Below are 13,623 nucleotides of genomic sequence, written 5' to 3' on the forward strand. Positions count from 1 at the left end.
GGAGAGGAGAGGAGAGGAGAGGAGAGGAGAGGAGAGGAGAGGGGAGAGGAGACTTTCAAGCTACACAGGCGGCATATTTTTAGTGTAATGGCAAACAAGGTGACACATGGACAAATGACACGATTAACGTACCTGTTCATGGCCTGGATCTTTAATCCCTCCTCGATGCTGTGACTCAGGGCTTGCTGGTTGTTGTGTTTGCTGATTCTGGCCAGCACCCTCTCCTGATGAGCCTCATATTCATCTCTGCTTGGGTAAATCTTGCTGATGAGAGCATCAAAGTTGGGGTCTGGGCGCAGGGATCTCTTTGAAACGAGCTTTTTGCGACATGTGGGACATTCTTTGTTGCTAGATGTGAACAAGGAGTAAGCAAACAGCAGTAACTCTCCAGCAGCAACAAAGCTTTGCCCTGCTGCTGCCATTCTTAGTCAAAGGGCTTGCTAAGACTCAGTATTTAGAATAAATCCGGGATGGTAGTTGCAGATATTTAAACAAAAATCCCAAACATACCTCTCCCTGCTGCTTTTTTATTTTAAAGTATGTCTGAACAAACTGTGTTTAGACCAAAGAGTTCAAAAGTCCCACTCTGCCAACTGGTTCTTCCCTTCACTCTCTGGCTGGATTTTCACCTAGAAAAAAATGGATGTCTAGTGGAAATTATATTAAGGTACGGTCTTAGGAAGGAATCCTGCCCTGTGAGGGTGGGCAGGCCCTGGCACAGGGTGCCCAAAGAAGCTGTGGCTGCCCCATCCCTGGAAGTGTCCCAGGCCGGGTTGGACGGGGCTTGGAGCAACCTGGGCTGGTGGAAGGTGTCCCTGCCCATGGCAGGAGTGGGACTGCATGAGCTGTAAGGTCCCTTCCCACCCAAACCATTCCAGGATTCTATGATTCCGTGATTTCTTGCACTCATAGGGCAAAACAAAGGCTAAGAAATCTATTCAATAGTTCAAGCACTAATTACTGGGAAAACTAACCCAATCTTGTCCTTCCTACTATTTTGTGCTCATTTAACTAAAATGGCAGGATCACACCATCTTTTTCCTGAAAGAAGAGGCCTCAGTAGCTGAAAGCCTGGTGCCTTTACTCCTGATGGTTTTCTTGTTTCCCTCTAATGAATTTTTCCTAATTAGTCATCAGAATTTACCCAGGCACAGCAAATCAAGCATGACATTATCATTATCAGAATGACATTGCCATTATCAGAAATAAAAACATCCTTGCCTTAATTGCTGTACAATTAATGTACAAGTGAAGAATAAGAGAAAGGTTATTTGCACTTTAGCACAGGTTGTTTCAGGGGTGAAGCTTGGAAGCAGAATTATAGCTGAAGGCCACACAATTTGAAACTTACTAGGAAAAGGAAGAATAAGGGAAATGAAACTTCTTTTTGAAAATAATGTTTGGTTTACGGTTACTGGATCAAAGAGGAAAAAAAAAGAATATAAAAGAGGGATTCAATTCCTTGCAAGAAACATTTATGGGATGTTTTTTTCATGAGGGAAGAATGAGATCTGTGTGCCAGAGATGGCTGGACATGGAAGAAGGAGATGTGAAAGGTGTCCAGTAACCGTCCCACATCAACCCTCAGGCCTTTCCTGGATCCCCCTTCTCCCAGTGCCGTCCCAGGGTCACCCACCCACTCCGTAGGGCGGTGATGATGCAGTCGGCGCAGAAGCGGTGCAGACATTCCTTGGTGGTCATGGTGTTCTTCAGCATGTCCAGGCAGATGGGACACATCAGCTCACTGTGCAGGCTCCGGGGGGACACCACGATCTCCAGCCCATCCGTGATGGCTTCCTAGTGCCACAGAAAGGAGAAGTTCTTTAAAGGAGTTTAGTCATTCCCTCATGGAGATGGCGTGTGTTACTACAGGGAAACACGGCGAGACCTACACAAACACACCAAACCCAGTGCTGCCAGCAAGGCCAGCTCTGCAGCACACAAGAAAGACAAGGAGCTGATGGAGAGGGTCCAGTGGAGGCCATGAAGATGAGCTGGGGTCAGGAGCATCTCTGTTATGGGCAGAGATTGCAGGAGCTGGGCCCGGTTAGTCTGCAGAGAAGACTGAGGGGGGATCTCATTAATGCACATAAAGAACTCCAAAGTGGGTCAGAGGATGGTGCCAGACTCTCCAGTGGTGCCCACTGACAGGACAAGAAGCAAAGGCTATAAACACAACAAGTTCCACCTCAACGTGAGGAAGAACTTTATGCTGAGGGTGGCAGAACCCTGGTACAGCTGCCTAGGGAGAGCCTGGAGTCTCCCTCTCTGGAGACATTCCAACCCCACCTGCACGTGTCCCTGTGCTCCAGGTGACCCTGCCTCAGCAGGGGGTTGGACTGGGGACTCTCCAGGGTCCCTTCCAACCCTGAGCACTCTGGGATTCGAGATTACCTGAGGTGTTCTCTGCAGTTCGTACAGACTCAGCTCCCAGGTCTTGCTTAGGGGCTGCGTCCCGTTGGTCTGCACGGTCTGAGACATGGCTGGGAAGGAGAAGAGAAACAAGCTCACCACTCCTGTGTGCCCACTGCAGGATCCACTCCCTCTCCCGAGTCAGTGGAATTCCAGATCCTTGCAGACGCAGCTGCCTCTGTGCCAGTGAAGCAGGAGTTCTGGGGGAACACTTATTCATCCACAGGCTCCACAGATAATCCATGCTCTGTGCTGCTCCAGAAAAACTGAGGGAGCCAGTGAGCCGTGAACACTTGGCAAAAATCAATTGAGTTGACACGGAACTGAAGGCCATAAAGCTTTGGCCCTGCGATGCCAACGCTGCAAATGCCACCTTATGTGGAAAATACTCCAAAAACGTCCACTCACAAGTGTGCAGAGGTGTCAAGCAGGGTCTGCCTCCTGACCAAGGGAAGGGCAAAATTAGACATGACACACAAAACAGCTAGAAGTGCTCACTGGAGCACACCAGGATGGCTTTTCCTTCCTCCTGAAAATACACTGCATGGAGTTTCCAAACAGAAGTTTAGAGAATGCTGAAAGATCAAGTGCAGCTCAGCTACTGACTGAGAAAACAAAAGACCACACAGAGAAACTGCAATGCCATCAGAAATCCCATCAGAACTTCAGGATTATTGTATGAGATGAGGCAAAATTACCACACACGGTGACTGTGGACGTGAAAAAGTCCAGTGAAAACAAAAGAAGAGAATGACATTTCAATTCAGCAGCCAAATGCATTTTCTATCAGCATTTACCACATACATTATAATCCAGTTTCCAACTCATCAAGTTCTATATGAAAAGAGCCAAAAACTCTCTATAGAACAAGGTTACTTTGTAAGTTTTAATTAATTGTGAGGGGAAAAGCAAGCGAAGCAGTGCAGGTGTCTCCACTTCTGCTCTTCCCAGCTTACCTAGCAGAGCTCTCCCACCCTCAGGTCCACCACTGTACAATGGTTCCTTGACTTCTATCTCAAACTTGGTCATTTATGGAGGTTTAAGGTTTCCTGAGCTCTATGTTGGCTCTAACAGTGATGGTTGTCCTGCTTTACCCAGGGAGCAGGGGATTCTCTACTAGATGTCCCCAGAGATCACTCAGAACCTGGATTATGCTCCAAAATGCTTTGCAGTGCCTGTTTTAGCCCTCTTTTAGCCCAGACAAAGGCTAAAGAGCATGTGCAGGTGTGACCTGCATGTGACCTCAGCACGCCTTGAGGTCAGAGAAAGGCTGGAATGGTGCCAAGCAGCTGGAACAGATAACCCCCAAACCTGGCCATAACCACACCAGCCCTATGCAACTCTAAACAGTGCCCTGATTTCTGATACTTTCATGAAAAAAAAACCACTTTTGAGGGGGAAAAAAAATTGCATCAGGCTCTTAAAAAAAAAATCGATTACACATATTTTTACAGAGGATTAAAATGTTAGAGATCAACTGATTTCTATTCCAAGTTGTAAAAAGGTAAATATTTAGACTTAAAACAGTAAGAGTTAGACTTCTATTTGGTGTGCCAAGTTCAACAGCATCTTCAGCCATTCCAGTTTTGCTTTCCAAAGGATTAGGTCCTTTAAAAATAGGTATCATACTGCAGTTTTTAAACCACGTTCCCCTAGTCTGTCATGGACCGTGTATCAAGAGCTTGTTATCTGTGCTCCATGAAAGAAACAAACCAGCACACCAGCAACTCCAGGGACAATAGTGTTGCTGGGAAATAAGGAAGGAATCAGATCCGTATCAGGGCATCATTCCTGGATCCTGAATTGGGCTTGGATAGTGTGCATTTTAACCCACCTACATCATTACAACTTTAACCACCACCTTCAGTCCTCCAAAACCCCTCACAAATGCCAGCACAGTCCTCTAACTGGGGAGGTTCAGGCTGGATTTGGGGAAAATTTCCTCAGTGAAAGGGTTGTCAGGCACTGGCACAGCTGCTCAGGGCAGTGGTGGAGTCCCCATCCCTAGAGGGATTTAAAAGACACATGGATGTGGCCCTTGGGGACGGGGTTACGATCGATGTCGGATGTCACGAAACAACTTCAAGCAAATTTACCCTCTCACTATTGTAAGTCATTAAAAATTAAATATGTGATAACCACCCTGGCAATCCCAATTTACCAGTGTTTTCACCTGGTTCCTTGCCATACAATTTCCTACTGTATTTACAGAAGGAAATGAAGAGATGAACATTCAAATGTTGTGATCGACTGTATCAGTATGGCTCCACTATGGCTGAGAAAACAGTTTCACAATAACAAACCCAGAAAACTAATACTAAAACACAAATTCTGTGTTCGGATGGGCTCATCCAAGTCCCACTGAATGGCAGATGACTGATGTACTGGCACAGTGGAGAAGTTACTAATACAATAAAACTATCTGTAAACACATTAGTGACAGATGTTGATGTTGATGCACTCAAGGCTGTGCCAACTTGTGCATTTAAATACTGAGAAATCTGAGGTTTGCCAGTCTATAAAGAGCAGTAGCAAAGAGAGACAGCCTCAGTGCTGCCCTGAAGCATTCCCAGCCAGGAGGGAAAGACGTTGCATAATTAATTCAAGACCACAGACTCAAAAATGTCCCAATGCAACCAATAAAACTGAGGAATGCAGAGAAATCCGAGGCACTGGCACAGTTTAACAGCCTCCACAGTTGCTTACACTAAAGACCTTTTCCCAACGCAACTGTCCCTCTCAATCACACCAATCCCAGTTTTTAGTTTTCCTAGCCCCAAACTCCTGTTTTCCCACAGTCTGCCCAGAAACTTAACAGGTATATCTCTTCAACATTAAAAAAACCCCCTTCCTTGAAAAGCAAGTAACAGCACCTAAAGCTGTGATTATGGAATGTCTGGAAGCTGCTGGACATCTGACAGAGGGAAAAAATCATATTGGCATTTCTGACACCACAGGGTTGGAAGCACGTTGTCTTTTACACTTTCTTCACTGTATTTATTCTCCTGAGAAAGTGTTCTGCCTGCTGCCTTAAGATATGGAATCTTCAATCGCCATCCCCAATTTCGTGGACCTGAGAGGGAGCGTTCCCACCCTGGCTGCCATGCTGCTCACCCTGGTGTGTGACCTCACACAAACCATCTGCCGTGCACTGCACACCTCTAGAAGGGTTTGGTGGATCCAACGCTGACAGAAGTGACCAAAGGGACATCATTCCTCCTGGTTTAGATGTCAAGGGCAGTAAGGAAAACAAAAAGTGCCAAATTACACTTTTTATGATACTCCAGGCTGTTTTATCATAGTGTTAAGAACAGTCACATACTTTTGGATGTGACACAAAGTTTTTGATTTTAAATTGGAGCTTCTCTGTTAACAAACAGAAAATAAACTCCCCCACAACACTTGAGAGACAACAAGACTCAAGCCATCTCATGTATGATTGACTTAATAGCTACAATAAATATAGAGAAGCCAAATTGTTAATTTGGCAACCAGGCAGCTCTCACCTAAAGCTGGGTGACAGAGAAGCACAATTTGTATTCCAATGTCTCCCTCACAAATAAGATTGGACATTTTGTAAACAGTACTACAGGAGCAATACTCACACAGTTTAACCCAATAATTATCCAAAACAGTTTAATGCTATCACCAAGAGGTGAAGAGTAAAGCATGGATTAGGTTTTTAATTAGTTAGCAGAATACTACTGCTAACTCTCAGCTGTCTGCAAGGGAGCTCCACGATCCAGAAGTGGGGGGAAAGCAGGGATGGATAATTCCTAAAACATTTCTCCACTGCAACAAGTCTAAACAGCTCCATAATATCAAATGCTGCTCATTCCTCAGAAAATTAAGAATTTAAGGTCAGTTTTGAAGGCCAGTTATTTTCATCAACAAGCAGAATCAAGCTGAGGTTCAACAACATCCTCTCTGTCTACACCATTACTAAACTGCTGATCTATTCAGAAAAAAATAGGTAAACGGCATTTAGGGAAAAAAAGGCAGAAAGAATTCCTTTACTCCGATACTTTTTTTTCACATGTTCCTGGAACTGGTGCTGCAGTAAGAGCAGATCCAGGGCTCATTCTAGGAAAAATACAGACTTGAATGTTGGTTTCTGAAGCTCCTTTCCCCTTACATTCTTTTTGTAAGCCAGAGAAAGAGTTTAAAGAAAGCTGCAGAAATTCACTTATCCCAACATCTATTTCACATCTAAGACTGATGGCTTTCCAATGGGTGCCAACCATATTTCGCCTGAATGGTTGGGAGCCCTGAAAATGCCAGAATTCTGGTGTAATGCCCCAAGATGCCCAACCAAGTCTCTGTACTGAACCCATTACCACACATCACTCTTACAACACAAAGCACGATTGATAAAAGGGAGACCTGTGCAATTCATTTTGCCAGGGCCTGCATATTATTTCCCCTCTAGGACATGACAAGCAGTGCTTTTCTTGGCAGCTGCAGCAAGGCTGGGGCTTCAAAGCTTTGAAGCCACAGGTCAGAATTTTAGCCACTGAAGAAGTGAAAAAACACCTCCAATGCAACATCTCTGTCCCTCTCTTATTATAAAGTCAAACACAAAAATAAGGCAGTTATTAAACATTGTCAGTGACGGTTTGCAGGGTCAATAAAGTTTAAAGATGTTCTAAAGCTGTCATTGTTGAAAGGAACCATCACAGAGCCAGACCCAGCCACAAAGCTCATAGCTGACACTCAGCTCGCACTGCCCAGGGAGAATTCCTCCCACCTCCAAACAACTGACAAGATTAGCCCTTCAAACAAATACACATTTTAACACAAATTATGCTGCTTATCCATTTCTGCTGCTGTCCCAGTGAGCGCCTCTGTCTCCACTGACAAGCCAAGCGCCAGCTTTGAGCTTGACGTGATGTATAAGAAAGTCAAATGACCTCATTACACAAGTTTTTAATGAAAACACGGATGAATACAAATTAGAGTACCTCTGCAGGGAACTCCTATGACAAATCGAGCCTTTGTCACTGAAATGAGTGACATATTTGATTAAAGAACTTTCCCTAAGCAACAATAATTGCACCCGCACACCAGTCACGTTCTTTCAAATGCAAGCAATTCCCTTTAATCCTTAAAAGCCCGTGTGCAGTGCATAGTTATTACACAGAGCTACAACCACTTCCAAACAGGGCTGGATTATGATTTATCATGCTGGAGATCATCTTTCTCCACTAGCTGTCCTACGGATTTCTGCAGAATTAGGCACTTGATACAATTATTTTCCATAGGAGAGGGTCGGAAAAACAAACAGCTTATAAAAATCCCGAGAAGAACATTGCTCAGTGCTTGTTTTTTCATGCATGCACTGTGGCATGGAGTTGGTGCAAGGGAGGCAAGTGATTCTGGAGAGGCAGCTACCGCAGACTGAACGACTTGAAAGGAACAGGTGCTAAATTCGTATGGGAAGCGGCGAGAGCGGGTGCGAGGGAAGGAGGCACATCCACGGCTCCCGACGCAGCCATCTCCCTGCACCTGCCGCCCTGTGGGAAGCGACATTTTCCCAGGAGCAGGAGCAGCCAGGTCGCTCCCAGCACCAGCTCAGGAGCATCACCCCTCGCACACCCCGATGCGGGGGGCTTCGGCGGAGACAAAAGACCGCGGACGCAGAGCTATAAATCATATCCACCATCATGTTTTACGGAGGGGGCGATTCGCAGCCTCAACAATACCGGCTCCTGACCGCGTTAATCGCCTCTCCTTTCCCGAGGACGGCGTTCGACAGTGCCGCGCTCCGGGGCTGCTGCTGCGGTGGTGCGGCTGCGATGTGGGGCGGCGTGCGCTGCCTCTGCCTGCAGCTGCCCCACACCTACAGACTCCTATGTACATACACATATATACAGGCATGACAGACGCCCATTGCCCCCGGCGTGCAGTCCCCGCCGGCCCGGGGGCGGCTCAGTGCAGACCCCTGCAGACGCGGGGTCGGGATGCGCCGAGGCCGCCCTGCCGCGGCTCCTCCCGGACACCCCGACCCCGAACGGCGCCTCCCGCCCCGCGACGCCGCCCGCAGCCTCCCCTCCGCCTCCCGCCGCGGGTCAGCTCCGCTCCGGGCACCGGCACCGCCCGAGCCGAGCCGAGCCTTGGCCCGGCCGGCCCCCGCAGGGACAGCCCCGGCGGCACCGCCCGCCTGGCCCCGCTCACCGAGTGCCACCGGGTTCCGCCGGGGTCCCTCCGGCCGGCGGTGCCGGCGCTGCCGCCGCAGCCCCCGCAGCGCAATATGGCGAGCGGCGGCTCCGCAATGGAGCTCGGGAAATAGAGGGGAGTTACATATTCATGGCCGGGGCTGGGCAGGGGGAACGCGGACGGTGCCGCCAAACGTGGGCCGCCCCGCGCCCTCCTCCGCCTCCCTCCCCGCCGGGCCCGGGGCCGCTCGGTGCCTTCCCCGCTCTGCCCACATCCCCGGCCCCACCGCCTCACAGCGCTCCCTTTCCGCTCCGTTCCCCCCTGCTCCCCTTCCTCTCATGGGGATGCGGCTCCGCTCCGCACCCCTCGACGGCCCTCAGCGGGGCCGTGGGCAATGAACTGTGCCAGGGGAGGCTCAGGGGGGACACCAGGAGGAATTTCTCTCTGGAAAGGGTGGTCAGGCATTGGCAGGGGCTGCCCAGGGAGGTTTGGAGTCCCCAGCCCTGGAGGTGTCCAAGGAAGGACTGGACATGGCACTCTGCTCTGGACTGGGGGACAAGGTGGGGATCGGGCACGGGGGGGATCCATGGGCTAGGAGGGCTTTTCCAACCGCATTGATCCTGTGATTCCCACAGCCTGTAGGAGCTCCGTGAGGAGCGAGGTTGTTGGATGGCAGTGCCCTGGGTGGAGTGGGACCTGCCCTGGGCGGCCACTGATGCCCCAGAGTCAGGTGAGGCGGTGGAGAGCAGGGATTAGGTTGTATCTGCCTTATTAAACTGTCTTTAGACAGTTTAAGAGCGGGTCCACCAGCCACAGTGGGCTGAACATGTGTCCTTTGCTGGGCTCCTCTCCCTGAACTCCCTGGCTCTTGGCCAGCCCGGCTTTGGCCACCATTCCAGAGAGGGGGATGTGCCTGCAGTTGGTGGGCCATGAAGGGAGCTGGAGCCCAGGCAGGCAGGGCAGCATGGCGCCAAGCCCAGTGCCAGGGCACTGCCACCCTCACACTGCTCCAACATGATGGACACTCAGGCATGACTCGTCCTGCTCCTATTTACCATACAGAATTATATATTCCAGCATTTTCAAGCATCCCCAGTCCACTCCACTGTCATAACGTGAAATAAGCATTTGTCTTCCAGCATCTGCCTTTTAATGTTTGTTAAGATTGTTTCTATGAGCTTTGGGTCTTTGATGGCGCCTTTATTGGTCTTGGCATTAACTATTTACGAGACGTAAATCAAAGGTGACGGTCCTATTTTCACTTGATAGTTGTCCGAACCTTGGGTCAGCATCGGTTGTGCATCAATGCACACACATGTAGTAGCTTGAAGCCCCCTAGGAAATGGTTAGCTTGAGACAGGGAACAGCAGCTTTATTTTGCTCGGCCTGCTAGAGGCCAGTGAGGTGTCAGCCCTCAACTGCTGGAAGCCTGATTTTGGAATTTAGCCTGACAATTAGCAATCGGTAAAAAAATTCAGAAAAACATTTTGACATGCACCTCTGTGAAAAGGTATGACATCCTTACCTATGTTGCCTGTACTACTTGGTCAAGTGAAACTCTGGGCAGTAACTTTGGAAAAAGAGGTTAAGATTCTGAAAGGAGAAGACAGTGATATGAAAGGTGTGGAAGCAAATCAAAAAGAGAATAAAGAGCGGGGCAGCAGCTAGAGTGGCTGGCAAGTAACTTAAGGAAATTACACTTAAAGGGAGGAGGTGAGGACAGCAAAAAGAATGAACTAGGAAGAAGTGGTGCAGGCTTATGGAAACGAGAATGGAAAGGAGGAAGTAAAGGAGAAGTTTGATCGCCAGCAAACCCTGAAAAAATGAAATCAGAGCCACAAAACTATTTGCATTATGTGAAAGAAACGGTGGTCCTGTGCAAACTGAATGCCCCTTCTCTGCTGTCATTTACATTAAGAAGCTTCCTGTGCTGGTTTAGTTGCAGAAGCTGATAACTCAGGCAGAATCCGGAAAACAGACCTTTAGCAAGAAAAGCTGTGACTTTGTGTGTCTGGAGGCGAGTGGAGTTCCTGCTCCACACCTTAGGACTAGTGAGGGATTTATCTTCCTGTGCTTCTCCTTCCTCCCTGTTTCCCTCCCCGCTCCATCGTTCAGTTGGTTTGGATTTTTATTTTTGCCTGGTGTGGAGCACAGCCCTTTTGAAGGATTTGGGAGTTGAGAACTGCCTGGGTTCAGATCGAGTTGCAACCTGAACTCAGTTTATGAACTGCTCCGGGACCTCCCTCTTTGCCATCTAGTTTTCAGTGGTCCATGCATTAAGTCTATTCCTAAATTTGCTGCTTTGGTTTTTTTTATCCTTTCTCTTCCCCTCTTGCAGAGGTGCTGAAGGTTTACCCCTCAGTCTGCTTTCTGACACTGTGTGGAATTTATCAAAGGTGAGTGCTGAGGTGATCTTAGGTTAAGAACACACAAAAAATGAAAAAAAGAGCAAATCTAAGGATTTGCACAGAAAGAAAACCAAAGGTGAAATGTGCTGCAGAGCTGCCCAGAGTCTGGGCAAGGAATTTCTGTGGCTTTGGGGTTTGAAATGGGAAGTAATGGGAGTGGCAGAGAATAATTCTCTTTTGTTACTGCTTTGGAAGCATTGCCAGCTACACCGGTCTGCTCCAAGGCCGGATGATGGTGGCTGATGCAATCCTAAAGAAAAGCACATAGGATTAAGCTAAATCTGAGCACAGGCAGTGTTGCACAGATCAGGAGGAGAGTTCAGCACCAAGAACGCTACCCCCAGATATTGTCCGTTGAAAAATAAGGGAATGGCCTAAGAAGGAGGAATAAAGTTGCTATATCCCGAATCTGTTTCATTAGAAAAACAAGTTATGTGTTGGAGAATCAAGAATCTTTGTATTTCTATGAAGGTATGACTCTATTTCAGTTTCATTTAATCCAGTCCCAGTGAGGACAGAAGCAAAGAGGAGGAATATTCGGGGAGTTTGGCAATTTTAATCTGGGCACTGCTGATCCTTGTGCTGGAGAGAGTTTAGTGACACATGAGGTCCTTGAGAGAATTCTTGGCTTCTTGGTTCAATGAGAGGCCTTGAGCAGCTGTTAAAAATGTTTTCTCTTCAGTTTCAGAGTTCTGTGATCCCGCACTCATCTTGTCCACCTCACTTGGACTCCCTGGAGGAAAAGGTAGGAGAGAGTTACAGTAAGAAAAAAGAATGCAGTCACCTGGGATTTCAAGGTTTTGCACATGTTCTTTATTTTCTTGCTAAGGGGAAACCACTTCTTTATCTTAGATTGATATCATGAGGAATATTTCTTAATACTGGTAGGATTGAAAGCTTTCCATAGATCCTGTTACTGGGCCAAAGTAGAATTGGGCACTTTGCAATTCCTTGAAAAATATATCACAACACAGTTCAGACTGTGTTTTGTTTCAGTGAATTTTTTCCTGATTCATGCTTTGTATTTATTTTTTTTTTAAATATTCAGTACTTTTCATCTTCTTCACTTTTCTCTTGAAATTGTACATCTACTCATCTCTTCACTTGTGAGCTCTCCCACAACATTCTCACAAGTGTCTTGAAAATCTGTTGCAGAATTTGTGCAAACCTGGCCAGATGCTCCACTCACAGAGCTGTGGCCGTTTTCAGTGATCTGCTGCTGAATTGGAATTAGCCAGGTTTTCCAGGGAGACTCTCCAGAGGTCTACGTCTTCGTTAGTGGTGCTAGTGACTGAGCAAAAGGTATGCCTGTTATTCTTGACAGCAGCATGCAGCTGAGAATAGCAGAGCAGGACGGAAGGCAGGTTTGAAACTACCAAAAAAAAAAAAAAAAAAAAAAAGGGCACGAAAAATTAGAAGAAACAGTCTAAAAATCAAAGCCTATGGTTCAGATGGACGTATACATTGCAGTTGGAATTTCTCAAGTACATAAGCAAAGGTTCTGGTAGGATTAAGTAGGAAATCATGTTTTGTTGTTGTTGGGTTTACTTCTGGGGTTTGTTTCTTTTTTGTTTTGAGTTTTGTGTGGTTTTGGTTGGTTGGTTTAGTTTTGGGGTTTTTTTGTTTATCTGGTTGCTTTTGTTTGTCTTTTGCTGTTGTTGGTTTTTTTTGTGTGGTGTGGGTTTTTTCTTTCTCATGTTCACAGTTCGAGGGGAATTAAAATCAGGAACCATGCAAACCATAAGAAAAGGGTCCAGAGGAGAGCATAAGAATAATTCTCTTTGCCTGCCTTTTCTATAATTCTCTTTGCCTGCATTTTCTCTAATTCTTCAGACATAGTAATGAAGTTTCTTTAGCCTATAGAACAAAGAGGAAGGTTTAGGAGGAGATGTTAAGAACCTTCAAATATTTAAAAGACTTTTTTCTGACTGAAAAGCCAATCCAGTTCTCACGTACCTGTAGTGCTGATGTCAAGAGGCATGAACCAAGGGGTAAAGATTCAGGAGAGATGTGGATTAAAGCTTCATTCTGGGAGAGTACAGCAATAGAAATGCCCAACTCTCTGCATACAACCATAATCTTTTCTCCTCCAAAGCCCTCATTTTGGTAAGTGAGTGTGAATGTGGCTATCAAATGGACTATTTGTGTAGATTTGCACACAAGGTGGTCTGCACTTTCCAGCAGTGTGTCATATGAAGGAGTCTCAAAGCCACAGCAATGGCGGTGGGCTATAGGATTAGGGCATAAGAGCCCAAGGATACTGTCAGTCTGGTAGATGCTGTTCCTCTAATAGGGAATATCTGCTTTTACTGCCAGGGCAACAGACAAAACAAATTGTTTTGTGCAAATACAGACTGTAACAAGTACATAAGTCAGGTGGTGTCAATTTGTTAGGGAACACTTGGACATCAGATTTAGGGATGAACATTCAGCACATGAAATGCAGTTCTGTTCTGTTAATCAATGCAGAGCTGCACATTCCCAGCTCGTTTTTGCTTGGTTTTTGGTAGATGATGTAACAATATGTAATCAAGGAGAGTGTTTTCAAAACATTTCACTTAATTGGAAGATTTATAAAATTGGGGTGGTTTTCAGGCTGCACGTGTATGTTTGTAAATGTACGTACATGCAACCAAAACATAAATGC

General features: G+C 46.8%; 1 protein-coding gene across 2 annotated transcripts in view; it reads right to left on the reverse strand.

The window, feature by feature from the left end:
* RNF2 (ring finger protein 2) overlaps positions 1-8,760 on the reverse strand; it is a 14,810-nt gene extending 6,050 nt beyond the window's left edge. The window contains exons 1-4 of one of the 2 annotated variants that reach the window (XM_027899852.1): positions 8,587-8,760; positions 2,395-2,483; positions 1,637-1,797; positions 133-348 (exon numbers count right to left, since the gene is read on the reverse strand). In XM_027899852.1, coding sequence (XP_027755653.1) covers positions 133-348; positions 1,637-1,797; positions 2,395-2,481 — 464 coding nt within the window. In that variant the 5' untranslated portion in view covers positions 2,482-2,483; positions 8,587-8,760. Of the gene's footprint in view, positions 1-132; positions 349-1,636; positions 1,798-2,394; positions 2,489-8,288; positions 8,305-8,586 lie in introns of those variants that run through there. The other variant, XM_027899851.1, reaches the window with a different exon arrangement.
* Between the last annotated feature and the right edge of the window lie 4,863 nt (positions 8,761-13,623).

Source organism: Empidonax traillii, unplaced genomic scaffold, assembly GCF_003031625.1.
Source record: "Empidonax traillii isolate 1590-97213 ecotype Southwest subspecies unplaced genomic scaffold, ASM303162v1 scaffold691:size399616, whole genome shotgun sequence".
Classification (NCBI taxonomy): Eukaryota; Metazoa; Chordata; class Aves; order Passeriformes; family Tyrannidae; genus Empidonax; species Empidonax traillii.